This window comes from Nycticebus coucang, chromosome 1, assembly GCF_027406575.1.
Source record: "Nycticebus coucang isolate mNycCou1 chromosome 1, mNycCou1.pri, whole genome shotgun sequence".
Taxonomy (NCBI): domain Eukaryota; kingdom Metazoa; phylum Chordata; class Mammalia; order Primates; family Lorisidae; genus Nycticebus; species Nycticebus coucang.
The window spans coordinates 40,610,159-40,624,024 of record NC_069780.1 but is presented as its reverse complement, the minus strand read 5'-3'; the positions used below and the strand labels follow the sequence as shown (position 1 = coordinate 40,624,024).

The following is a 13,866-nucleotide window of genomic DNA, read 5'->3' as shown; positions in this document are numbered from 1 at the left end:
GTGAAATGAAAAAAATAAACCACATGAGAAATGGAAACTGAAGGAAGGTTTGTAGCTTTGTTGCAGATAAGCAGGGAAACAGACAGCAAAGAAAGTCTGACCTTTTCAAAAGCTGTATCTTCCTGGAGTCTTTCAAAGGCCTGCGGCTGGTCATCGGCAGATTCCACTATCACAAGGCTGGTTTGCTGTGGAGAACTCTCCTGTCTGTGCTCAGGGGCCTCTTCCGGCTCTTGTACAATGGGAGAGCCTCCCTGCTCACCAGATGTTGGCGCCTGGAGGTATGGCCTCTCTTCTTCAGCAGGGCTACTGATTTCCTCAGGTGTCTTACTGGGAGAGCCAGGTACTGCCGTGGCCTTTTGGGTCTCTGACAGTTCTGTTCCTGGGGATGTCACACTGGAATGAAAAGGCCAAATGATACCTTGGGGGCATTTACATTTCTCTTCTTACTCTAGCAAAGGAATTGGGAGGGAAGGTGGAGTTCATCTTCATCGTCCATGATAATCAAAATAGTTTTTGTAAATTTGGCCAACAAAGGAAATTTGAAGGAAAATAATACTGTAACACACACTACAAAAGCTGTAGCTCATTGATCTAGCAGTGACAGGGAGGGATGTATTCAAAAGATAAAAATTATCTTAAAGTGTATCTTTCACAACCACCTAACTTCAACAAATTATATACATCTGTGGTCCCCAACTCCCAAGCCATGAACCAGTCTGCAGCCTGTTAGGAATGGAGCTGTACGCACAGCAGGGAGTGAGTAGCGGGCTAGGGAGCAAATGCTCATCTGTATCTGCAGTCACTCCTCACTGCTCGCATCACTGCCTGAGCTCCACGGCCTGCTGGATCAGCAGTGGCATTTGATTCTCACAGGAGCTCGACCCCTTCACAAACTGTGCATGCCAGGGATCTAGGCTGCGCTCTCCTATGAGAATCTAACATCTGATGATCTGAGGTGGAGCTGAGCAGTGAGGCTAGTGGTTGGGATCAGCTGCAAATGCAGATGATCATTAGCAAAGAGCTTTGACCACACAGATACGTAATAATCAATTGCTTGCAGATACACACTTCGTATCACAACCACCTTACAACACCCTCTTGGTCTGTGGAAAAACTGTCTTCTATGAAACCAGTCCCTGGTGACAAATAGATTGGGGACTGCTGGTATGTATTGTAATTTCATCTTTTTTTGATAACTTAATAGTGAGGACTTGAATTTTATACAGGGTGGCCATAAAATTGCACATGAACTTTGTGGACACATATAACAAACATTTGTAGATAACTAGGTTTTTGAAGCAAGAACCAAATTAAATAAGTCAGAATTAAACAAATCTCCATGTTAATACAGTTGTCATAACTATATATATAGGAATATTCTGATTATACCTCTGAAAAACTGGTGTTTTGTTTGTTTGGATTTTTTTCTTTTTGAAATAGAGTCTCACTCTGTTACACTAAGTAGAGTGCTGTGATGTCAAATCTCACAGCAACCTCAAATTCTTTGGCTTGAGGAATCCTCTTGCTTCAGCCTCCAGTGGCTGGGACTATAGGTGCCCACCACATTACCCAATTTTTCTATTTTTAGTAGAGAGGGAGTCTTACTCTCACTAGGGCTGGTCTCAAACTCTTGAGCTCAGGCAACGCATCCGCCCCAGCCTCCCAGAGTTCTGGGATTACAGGTGTGAGCCAAGGTGCTGGGCCTGAAAACTATTTTACTTAACAGAGGGATCAGTTGACTCTGAAACTTTTTCTAATGATAAAGTTTGGAGTTACTTCAAAGCAACCTTTAATGGTGTTAATTACTAAGTAAGAAGATTCTTCATCTTTTCTCCTGTTTTTGTTTGTTTGTTTGTTTGGTATTTAGTGCAATTTCCTGTCACTTGGTATTAAATGCCCAGAGTGTCTCTCTGTTATCCCCGCCCCCTTTTGTCCTTCTTTCTCTAACCTCTTCTCACCCTTGAATCCTACAGGTGGATGGTGGGAGGGTGCCTCAGTCAAAGAAAAGGTTGTTTCATTACCCATTTCACCGTTTTCTCACTTCAGTGACCCTCAAACAAAACTCACTTGCTGACAAAGAGAAGGCAGACACAGTGCTTTGTTTATCTTCCACACACTATTCTCAGATTTCAGGGTCAGGGTTAGGGACACATTTGCCATTCTCATGATTTGCTTTCTTTTTTCTGGACAACCCATGTCAGTTAAACAACTCTTTCTCCTTTGCTTCTATAAAGCCCTGCATTTAAATTTTGAGCCCATCTGCGTTCCTCAACTTTCTCCAGCCAGACGCTCTCTAGGAGAGTTGCCTTCAATCCCGCCCCTTTTATTGGTCTTTCATTCTGCGGGAATAATTTCTATTGTGTTTGTATTTTTCCAGTTAGCCACCTTACAGCTTTGCTGAAATATTCCGTGGCTGCTGTGCCTACACTGTCACTGTTCATGAACCAAGCTGGCCATGGCAGGATAAGCATGGCTGGAAGCAGTACAGAGGAAAGGATGTGCAGCAATCCTACAAGTAACAGCTATTTCACTTCTGTGAAATTTTACAGTTTAAACAATGCTTCCACGGGCATCTCTCTGATCTTTGACCCTGTGCAATGAGTAAAACACATTGTATTATCATAACTTAAAGATGTAGAAATGAGGGTTCAAAACACTTAGCACTTGTCCAAAGTGACAGGACTAGATGTTGGTTCAAGCATATCTGTGCCACACAGCATGGTCACAGTATATTTTAAATGTCACACTTTTCCCCCTGTAGCTCTGGCATTCATTTGGGGTGCCATTTTTAAATTATTTACAAGCTAGGTATGCTTGTATATGCCCACATCCTGGCCATATTCTTTAGAAGTACATCTGACAGGCTTTCTTTTGAAACTCACAAGTATTCCTGCTGATACTCAAGAGATGACTCTTCAGCCAGGTCTTGCATTTTCCCTGAGAAATCCTGTTGAGCTTGTTCCTTTGGAGTTTGGGAAAAGAGGGCTGTGGCTGAGCTGTCCCCCTCAGTTTTGAGGATGGAATCTTGAAACATGGAATAGCCGACAGAAATATCTTCCTCTGAGACGATAGGAGGGTGATCAGCAGAGTCGCTTTCTTTACAGACAGCTCGTTCTTCTCTCTGCTTGTGCTGTGCTGCACTTAGCTCCTCTTGAAGGACTGAGAACCCTGGAGAACAATTTAAATGAAGTATTTAATTGAAGCTTCTCTACGTTACATGGATATTAATCAAGTAACTCCTCTGAGCCATGTCCTGAGATAGGCCCATGGGCTACAAAGATGAACAAGGCACTGTGCCTGTCTTCAAGTAGCTGATCTCGGGAGGGCTCAGACAAGGAAGAGCCCATCCAAACACAGCATGATGTGGCCGCAGGTGCCAGTCAATGAATAGGAGAGCAGTAACTCAGGGTCAAAGGATTCAGAAAGAAAATGCGGAGGTGTGATATCTTGAGACCTAGTAGTAAGTAGGAGTCAGCTGTGATGTCAGGGCCCAGAATCATAGGGTGAGAGTTCATAGTAATGACAATGAATAATAGCTAATACATGCTGAACAGGCACTCTGTGTCAGGTGCTGCTCTCCGTCCTTTGCAAGTGTTAACTTGTTTAATCCTCAATGGAATACTCTGAGGCCAGTGTTCTTTTCATGTAGAGTCTCCTATATCAGGTTGAGGAATTTTATCATATCTAGGGCAATGAAAAGTTGTTGAAAGATACTTAGCAGAGGAGTGATTGACATTCTCCTTTTATTCAGTCATTCAACAGATATATACTAAACATCAACTATGCTGCAGGTGCTGTTTAGATGCTGGATATCTATCAGTGAACAAGAAAGAAAAAGCTTTTGGCCTCTCTGAACTTGCATTTCTGCATGTGTGCATGTGTGTGTGTGTGAAAAATATTAGGAGAAACATAAGCCAGAGTATAGAATAAACAGTGCTAATATTTAGAAAGACTTGCCAGGAATGAGTCCCCCTAGGTGGTGATATTTAAGCAATGACCTGAATAAAGTGAGAGAAAAAGGTATCTGATGACCTGAGGGAGGAAGAGTTCAGAGTGGAAGGCATAGAAAGTATAAGGGCCCTGAGGCAGAAGAATTCTGGGGGTGTTCCAGGAACAGCATGAGGCCAGGTGTCTGGGACTAAGGAGAGAGGAAGGTCGGGACAAGCTTTGAGGGTCTTTTTTTTTTTTTTTTTTTTAACACTAACACACATCAGCATTTAAATCTATAAGAAGGAAGAAGCCATAGAAAAAGAGACTGAGGCAGAATAGCCAGAAAAGTGGGGGCAGGGGAGAAGAAGCAGGGATGTCATGGAAAGTAAAGAAGATGTTTTAAGACTAATTATTTATGCCAATATTACTAAGGAGTAAATTAAGTAGAAGACTGAGAATTACCCACTGGATTTGACAATGAAGAAACAACTGGTGAATCTTACAAAATTGACGAGAGCAAATTACAGAGACAGTCCTAGAGAAAATGGGAAGAGAGGAAATAGACAAAGAAAATTCTAGCTATTCCTTATAAGAGGTTTCCTGTTGAGGGGGCAGAGACAAGATGGCTGACTGAAGCCAGCTTTCCACAGAGACTCCCGTCCAGAAGGAGAGTTAAAAGGACAGAAATTTAGCAAGTAACCTGGTGGATTAGAGTTGCACCAAGAGAGAAGGTTGAAGAACACACATCAACCCCGCTGAGGCAAGCTGCGACCACAAGGATACAATCAAAAAGTACAAAATCCATCACCAAGCGGACAGGAGTCCCCTCCCCCATGAGAATGGCTCAGAGTGCCCCACAAACAAATGAGCAGAGTTCAAAGGTCCTCCCACTACACTCCACGGGAGAGACCCTCTAAAAACTGGACCTACCTCCCCTCTTAGGGTGCCACAGTGTTCTCTTGCCAGGCATAAAACTGTATAAAACTGTATATATTCTCTACCTGCATTTCTGAGCTCCCAGCACTCCCCTCCACTCTCACTCTGAGGTCTGGAGACCTGTCCCCCAGGAGTCCAGATTCTTGGGTGATTTCTTGAGAGGTGTGGACAGGGCCTGTACTGCAGCTGGTCAGTGCTAATTCTGTGGCACGGGAGTGAGGAGAGGATGGTTGGCTGGGAGGGAAACACACCAAAGCGGCGGTGCCCCAAGGCACAGAGCAGCATCCGTTTTTGGCAACAATAGGGCTCACTCCCGGATATTCCAAAGTCACACTCCCTGTCTCTCTGGCAACCAGAGGAGGCTGGGCATCTTCTCAGGTGGCAACCACCGGGGAACAGATCTGGGACGGAAATGCAGCCCCGAGAGTAAAGGGTTTGCCTGAGGCAGTACCAGCCTGGGTTGAACGCGAGGACTAGAAAACACATGCACAGAGCCAGAAGATTCCCAGGGCAGGGCTGACCCAGAGGACTACTCTACTGAGCCTAAGACGCACCCAGCCCTCAGGGGATCATCAGCCTATAGACAAATGAAGGCAGGAGGCTAGAACTGATAGCTAACCATGCTGCGAATACAAACCTGCAGGAGCAAAGACAGGGCCTGAGGCGCAGGTTCTGGGAACTCAAAACAGCTTCTCTTCTGCAGGGGAATTTAGCAGGGACAGAAACAAATTCCCACAAAGTTGTTCTGTTCTGTCAGTAACATCAATCAGGGGCAGGGCTGGAACTGAGTGAACACCCCCCAGCCTCCATCTAGTGCTCGAGGTTGTCAGGCCTCACATCCACCTGCTGGATAGAGGCAGAGAGCATTGGCCTGGCTGAGAAGATATAGATTTCCTTGTGATTTAGGCAGGTGCAAACCCCTGGAGTATCTGCTCATTGGAGGCAACTGGGTCACAGCTCTGCGGGGTTATCAGTGACTGGGGGTGACAGAGGTGCAAGGTGGGGAAGGAGGCACCAACCTTCAAAGACGAATCTATTTGTTACGTGGGTCCTCCTGACTTTATGGAGCACCGGAGCAAGTCATATTTGAGATGTCAGCAGACCCCTGTGATCTAGTTGCCAGAGACCTTTTAAACTCTCCCACCTGAGACAGGTGCTGACTGAGACAACTGATTTGGACCTTTTAAACTGAGCCAATCGCTCGTGGACTATCCAAGTGGTGTCATGGGTGTGTGGTTGTAGTAAGGTTTGATTTTCCTTTTTCAATTGTTGCCTGTGGGGGGTGAGGTGACTTAATTGCTGGTATTTCTCCATAGCTGAGACTTCAACCCAGAGTAACTGTTTCACTAGGGTTGAACAGAGACCAGATGAAAACAAGACAGAACCACTTAGCCCCACCACACTAAACAGGTACCCAGTTTCTCAGGCCGTAGCACTGGATGGGTCCTTGACAAAACGCCAGGGGAAAAGTCAAACGGTGTAATATAATCATGGGGCGGAATCAGGGGGAAAAAATCTGGTAACATGAATAACCAGAATAGATCAACCTCCCTAAGGAAAGATATGGCAGATGTAACTGAAGATCCCATTCTTAAACAGCTGGCCGAGATATCAGAAATCAAATTCAGAATTTGGATTGGAAACAAGATTAATAGAATGGAATTAGAAATTCGAGCAGCAATTCAAAAGTCAGAATTAGAAATTTGAGGAGAAATTCAAAAGTTGTCTCAAGAATTTAATGAATTTAAAGACAAAACCACCAAAGATTTAGATCCACTGAAGTAAGAATTTGCAGCCCTCAAAGATCTGAAAAATACAGTAGAATCCCTCAGTAACAGAATGGAGCAAGCAGAAGAAAGGATTTCTGACATTGAAGACAAAGCCTTTGAATGCTCCCAAACTCTCAAAGAGGAAGAGAAATGGAGAGCAAAAACAGATCATTCTCTCAGAAAGCTCTGGGATAATTCGAAGAAGGCTAATATCTGCCTCATTGGAATCCCTGAAAGTGATGAAGTGGCCTCACAAGGCACAGAGGCCGTACTCCATGAAATTATGAAAGAGAATTTTCCAGACATGCCAAGAGATTCTGAAATTCAGATAACAGACAGTTTCAGAACCCCAGCATGACTCAATCCAAATAAGACATCCCCCAGGAATATCATAATTAACTTCACTAAAGTTAATATGAAGGAGAAAATTCTGAAAGCAGCCAGACGTAAGAAATCCATTACCTACAAAGGGAAGAATATTAGAGTGACTGCAGATCTCTCTGCTGAAACTTTTCAAGCCAGAAAAGGGTGGTCATCAACTTCTAATCTCCTAAAACAAAATAACTTTCAACCCTGGATCCTGGATCCAGCTAAACTGAGTTTCATTTATGATGGAGAAATTAAATACTTTAATAACATTCACATGTTGAAAAATTTGCCATAACCAAACCAGCTCTTCAGGATATTCTCAGACCTATCCTCCATAATGACCAGTTCAATCCTCTACCACAAAAGTAAAATCACTCAGAAACTTTTGATCAAACTCCAACTTCCACAGTGGTGAAAGGATTAGGAATGTCCACTGGACTTTTGAAAAACTCAATACCCCAAATTTTACCAGACTTATCAATATTCTCCATTAATGTGAACGGCTTACACTGTCCTCTAAAGAGGCACAGGTTACCTGACTGGATACAAAAACTAAGGCCAGATAATTGCTACATGCAAGAGTCACATCTTACCTTAAAAGATAAATACAGATTCAGGGTGAAAGGATGGTTGTCCATATTTCAGGCAAATGGTAATCAGAAAAAAGCAGGTGTTGCAATTCTATTCACAGACACAATAGGCTTTAAACCAACAAAAGTAAGGAAGGATATGAATGATCACTTCATTTGTTAAGGGTAATACTCACTATGATGAGATTTCAATTATTAATATTTATGCACCCAACCAGAATGCACCTCAATTTATAAGAGAAACTCTAACAGACATGAGCAACTTGATTTCTTCCAGCTCCATAATAGTTGGAGATTTCAACACTCCTTTGGCAGTGTTGGATCGATCCTCCAATAAGAAGCTGAGAAAAAAAATTTTAGATTTAAACCTAACCATCCAACATTTGGATTTAGCGGAAATCTACAGAGCATTTCATCCCAATAAAACTGAATACACATACTTCTCATCAGCCCATGCAACATACTCCAAAAACGATCACATCTTAGGTCACAAGTCTAACCTCATTAAATTTAAAAGAATAGAAATTATTCCTTGCATCTTCTCAGACCACCATGGAATAAAAGTCTAACGCAGTAACAACAGTAATCTGCATATTCATACAAAAACGTGGGAGTTAAATAACCTTATGCTGAATGATAGCTGAGTCAGAGATGAGATTAAGAAGGAAATTGCCAAATTTTTGGAACAAAACGACAATGAAGACACAAATTATCAGAACCTCTGGGATACCACAAAGGCAGACCTAAAAGGGAAATGTATAGCACTGCAAGCCTTCCTCAAGAGAACAAAAAGAGAGGAAGTTAACAACTTAATGGGACATCTCAAGCAACTGGAAAAGGAAGAACATTCCAACCCCAAACCCAGTAGAAGAAAAGAAATAACCACAATTAGAACAGAATTAAATGAAATTGAAAACAAAAGAATTATACACAGATCAATAAATCAAAAAGTTGGTTTTTTGAAAAGGTCAATAAAATAGATAAGCCTTTGGCTAACCTAACCAGGAAAAAAAGAGTAAAATCTCTAATCTCGTCAATCAGAAACGACAAAGATGAAATAACAACAGACTCCTCAGAAATTCAAAAAAATCCTTAATGAATATTACAAGAAACTTTATTCTCAGCTATATGAAAATCTAAAGGAAATTGACCATACTTGGAAGTATGTCACCTTCCAAGACTTAGCCAGAATCAAGTGGAAATGTTGAACAGGCCCATATCAACTTCTGAAATAGCATCAACCATACAAAATCTCCCTAAAAATAAAAGCCCAGGACCAGATGGCTTCATGTCAGAATTCTACCAAACCTTTAAAGAGGAACTAGTACCTATATTACTCAACCTTTTCCAAAATGTAGCAAAAGAAGAAAGACTACCCAACATGTTCTATGAAGCAAACATCACCCTGATCCCCAAACCAGGAAAAGACCCAACAAGAAAAGAAAATTATAGACTACTATCACTAACGACCATAGATGCAGAAATATTCAACAAGATCCTAACAAACAGAATCCAGTAACATATCAAACACATAATACATCATGACCAAGTTGGTTTTATCCCAGGGTCTCAAGGCTGGTTCAATATATGTAAATCTGTAAGTATAATTCAGCACATAAACAAATTAAAAAACAAAGACCATATGATTCTCTCAATTGATGCAGAAAAAGCTTTTGATAATATCCAGCATCCCTTCATGATCAGAACACTTAAGAAAATTGTTATAGAAGGGACATTTCTTAAACTGATAGAGGCCATCTACAGCAAACCCAGAGCCAATATCGTATTGAATGGAGTTAAATTGAAATCATTTCCACTCAGATCAGGAATCAGACAAGGCTGCCCATTGTCTCCACTGCTCTTTAACATTGTAATGGAAGTTTTAGCCATTGCAATTAGGGAAGAAAAGGTGATCAAGGGTATCCATATAGGGTCAGAAGAGATCAAACTTTCACTCTTCGCAGATGATATGATTGTATAACTGGAAAACACCAGGGATTCTACTACAAAACTCTTAGAAGTGATCAAGAAATACAGCAGCATCTCAGGTTACAAAATCAACATTCATAAATCGGTAGCCTTTATATATACCAACAACAGTCAAGATGAAAAAACAGTGAAGGACTCTATTCCATTCAAAGTAGTGCCAAAGAAGATGAAATATTTGGAAGTTTATCTAACAAAGGACATGAAAGATCTGTATAAGGAGAAGTATGAAACTCTAAGAAAAGAAATAGCTGAAAATGTTAACAAATGGAAAAACATACCATGCTCATGGCTGGGAAGAATCAACATTGTGACAATGTCCATACTACCCAAAGCAATATACAATTTTAATGCAATCCCTATTAAAGCTCCACTGTCATACTTTAAAGATCTTGAAAAAATAATACTTCATTTTATATGGAATCAGAAAAAAAACCTCGAATAGCCAAGACATTACTCATAAATAAAAACAAAGCAGGAGGAATCAGGCTACTGGGCCTCAGACTATACTATAAATCGATAGTGATCAAAACAACATTGTACTGGCACAAAAACAGAGAAGTAGATGTATGGAACAGAATAGAGAACCAAGAGATTAACCCAGGTACTTAATGTTATTTGATCTTTGACAAGCCAATTAAAAACTTCAGTGGGGAAAAGATTCCCTATTTAACAAATGGTGCTGGGTGAACTGGGTGGTGACCTGCAGAAGACTGAAACTGGACCCATACCTTTCACCATTAACTAAGATAGACTCTCATTGGATTAAAGATTTAAACTTAAAAATGCTAGAAGAGAGTGCAGGGAAAACCCTTGAAGAAATCGGTCTGGGTGAGTATTTTATGAGGAGGACCCCCCGGGCAATTTAAGCAGCTTCAAAAATACACTACTGCGACCTGATCAAACTAAAAAGCTTCTGCACAGCCAAGAACACAGTAAGTAAAGCAAGCAGACAGCCCTCAGAATGAGAGAAGATATTTGCAGGTTATGTCTCCGACAAAGGTTTAATAACCAGAACCCACAGAGAACTCAAATGTATAAGCAAGAAAAGAACAAGTGATCCCATCACAAGCTGGGCAAGGGACTTGAAGAGAAACTTCTCCGAAGAAGACAGGCACATGGCTTACAGACATATGAAAAAATGCTCATCATCTTTAATCATCAGAGAAATGCAAATCAAAACTACTTTGAGATATCATCTAACTACAGTAAGATTAGCCCATATCACAAAATCTCAAGACCAGAGATGTTGGCGTGGATGTGGAGAAAAGGGAACACTTCTACACTGCTGGTGGGAACACAAATTAATACATTCCTTTTGGAAAGATGTTTGGAGAACACTTGGAGATCTAAAAATAGATCTGCCATTCAATCCTATAATTCCTCTACTAGGTATATACCCAGATGACCAAAAATCACATTATAACAAAGATATTTGTAGCAGAATGTTTATTGCAGCCCAATTCATAATTGCTAATTCATGGAAAAAGTCCAAGTGCTCATAGATCCACGAATGGATCAATAAATTGTGGTATATGTACACCATGGAATATTATGCAGCCTTAAAGAAAGATGGAGACTTTACCTCTTTCATGTTTACGTGGATGGAGCTGGAACATATTCTTCTTAGTAAAGTATATCATGAATGGAAGAAAAAGTATCCAATGTACTCAGCCTTACTATGAAACTAATTTATGGCTTTCACATGAAAGCTATAACCCAGTTATAACCTAAGAATATAGGGAAGGGGGCGAGGGAGGGGAGGGAAGGGGGAAGTGGGCAGAGGGAGGGTGATTGGTGGCATTACACCTATGGTGCATCTTACAAGGGTACATGTGAAACTTAGTAAACGTATAATATAAATGTTTTAATACAATAACTAAGAAAATGCCAGGAAGGCTATGTTAACCAGTGTGATGAAAATGTGTCAAACGGTCTATAAAACCAGTGTATGGTGCCCCATGATCACATTAATGTACACAGCTATGATTTAATAATAAAAAAAAGAGGTTTCCTGTGAAATAGAAGGAGAAACAGAGCAGTAATACAAGAGGCACACAGGGTGAAGGAAGTTACTCGCTTGTTTTGTTTTTAAAGATGAAACTTATTAAAGCATCTCTTAATGCTGTTAGGTGTGGTCCAGTTGTCGGAAGCCAGACTGAATATTTTCAGCAGTGAAGTTCTTACTTGGGTAAAATGGGAAGAAATATAGTACAAAAGAGGAGCAGCTTTAGCAAATCAGGGACATTTCATCCATTTCAATCGGAGGGAGCGTAGAGTATGTGTATGCATCAAAATGCACTCAAGTTAGTAGATTTTTATAGTGAAAGAATCCAGACTTTTGCTTGTGATTATTCTTAATTTTTTTCCTAGGAAATATGAAGCTTTGTCATCAGCTAGAAATGAATCATGTGGGAGATACTGTTGGAAGTTTGAAGGAAGAAGAGAACTTGTAAAATAGAGATGAGAAAGAAAAGAGAGTGATTAAGCTGCAAATGAATGACGGGTTAGAGAAACTTAAATACTACAGAGATGGGTGGAGGTCCCAGTGGGTTGGAAGAATTGTTGGTATAAAAGTAAAATAGAAAAGTATAATGTTTCAGGTTAGAACTGGTAATGATACAGTATTGCTTGCGAGGACAGAAATGGGTGGTGAAAGTAAAGAATACAAGGATAAGAATTCCCATCATGAAAGTGAGGAAAGGAAATTGGATGGATCATTGCCCATACTGATGGTGAAGCAGCAAAGATTGAGCAGTGGGGTTAGGTAGGGACCAAAAAAGGGGGCTGGGAAGTCTCAGGGGAGCAAGGAAAAGGAACTATCACCAAAGGCCATGGTCTACCTTTTAAAAACACATAGTAAGTCTAGTATCTGAATTACCCACATATTCACCCCCCCCACCCCCACACACAGTTTCTCACCTACCTTCTCTCTCTCATACTTTGTAATAGTCTCTGACACATGCACGGTCTCCCTTAGACACACACGGACTCCTTCATATAGAGTCTGTTATGTATCTCCTCTCAGGCTCTCTGTAGCACGTATGCATACACACGTGTGCGTGCACTCTCTCCCTCTCTCTCACGCACACACACAAAAGGTTTGACCTTCACTATGATCCAGTGTGATGGTCTGTTCAATTTCTGCATAGCTGTGACTGATGCGCTCCTGGAGAGGTTCTATGTTGGTCTCCATGAGATGAACAATATCCATTCGGTTGATCTTGGTGAGACATTCAATGAGATTGGTATCTGAAATATTAGAGAAGAAGCATTTATTACATCTGCAAGGGTCTTTTAAAAAAAAAAAAAGTCAACCAAAAAACAAAACAAAAAAAAACACAAAACAACCAAAACCTAATTAAAGGTCTTTGTAAAAACAAACAAACAAATAAAAAAAGATATGCACATAAAAGGTAGCCTATTGTGGATGCAAGCCAGGCCAGATAACACACAGAATACCCTTCCCATCTAAATTTCAGATTAAAAAAAAACTTTGGAGGCTGAGGTGGGTGGATTGCCTGAGTTAACAGGTTTGAGACCAACCTAAGCCAGAGTGAGAACTCATCTCTAAAATATAGTCAGGCGTTGTGATGGGCTCCTGTAGTCTCAGCTACTTGGGAGGCTGAGGCAAGAGAATCACTTGAACCCAAGAGTTTGAGGTTGCTGTGAGCTGTGACACCACAGTACTCTACCAAGGGCAGCAAAGTGAGACTGTCTCAAGAAAATAAAAGAATTAAAAAAAGGATAAATTAAAAAAAAATGTTTTTTTAGTACAAGTATGTTCCACATATTGCATAGACATACTCTGCAATAAAGTAAAAATGTATCTGTTGACTATCTGAAACTTAAATTTAACTGGGAGCCCTTCTTTTTTATTTGCTAAATCTAACCATACTACTTAGACGAATGTAAAGGAATAATAAATGTAGACTGGATATGGACCCTTAGACCTGCTAAGGGAAGAGGAAGGGGAGAAGGTAGGGGGTTGTACCTTCCCTATTTTATTTGATATGGTCAGAATACATTAAATAAAATATCTAGTTGACACTTTTTTCCCCACTGAGGTATTTTATTTGATTTTCCACTTAGGATTTTTAGAAGTGAAGGAAGCAGCAGCTAAAGATAATGAACTCCCAATTAAACAATGTTAAATAGACCAATTGTGTCCTCACTGATATTTAGAAAAATATTAGGAATTGAACAACATTCTTATTAGAAGCCAGTTCTGGTACTATTTCCTACTAGTTATCACCGTCCATGGGCAGATAGTGCAAGGATTTTTC

General features: G+C 40.7%; 1 protein-coding gene across 26 annotated transcripts in view; it reads right to left on the bottom strand.

The window, feature by feature from the left end:
• The window catches only part of ANK2 (ankyrin 2), a 687,167-nt gene that overhangs the window by 13,473 nt on the left and 659,828 nt on the right, over positions 1-13,866 (bottom strand). For all 26 annotated transcript variants that reach the window (XM_053569130.1, XM_053568642.1, XM_053568030.1 and 23 more), the window contains 3 exons: positions 12,689-12,832; positions 2,883-3,168; positions 102-393 (listed from right to left, as the gene is read on the bottom strand). In XM_053569130.1, coding sequence (XP_053425105.1) covers positions 102-393; positions 2,883-3,168; positions 12,689-12,832 — 722 coding nt within the window. The remainder of the gene's footprint in view (positions 1-101; positions 394-2,882; positions 3,169-12,688; positions 12,833-13,866) is intronic.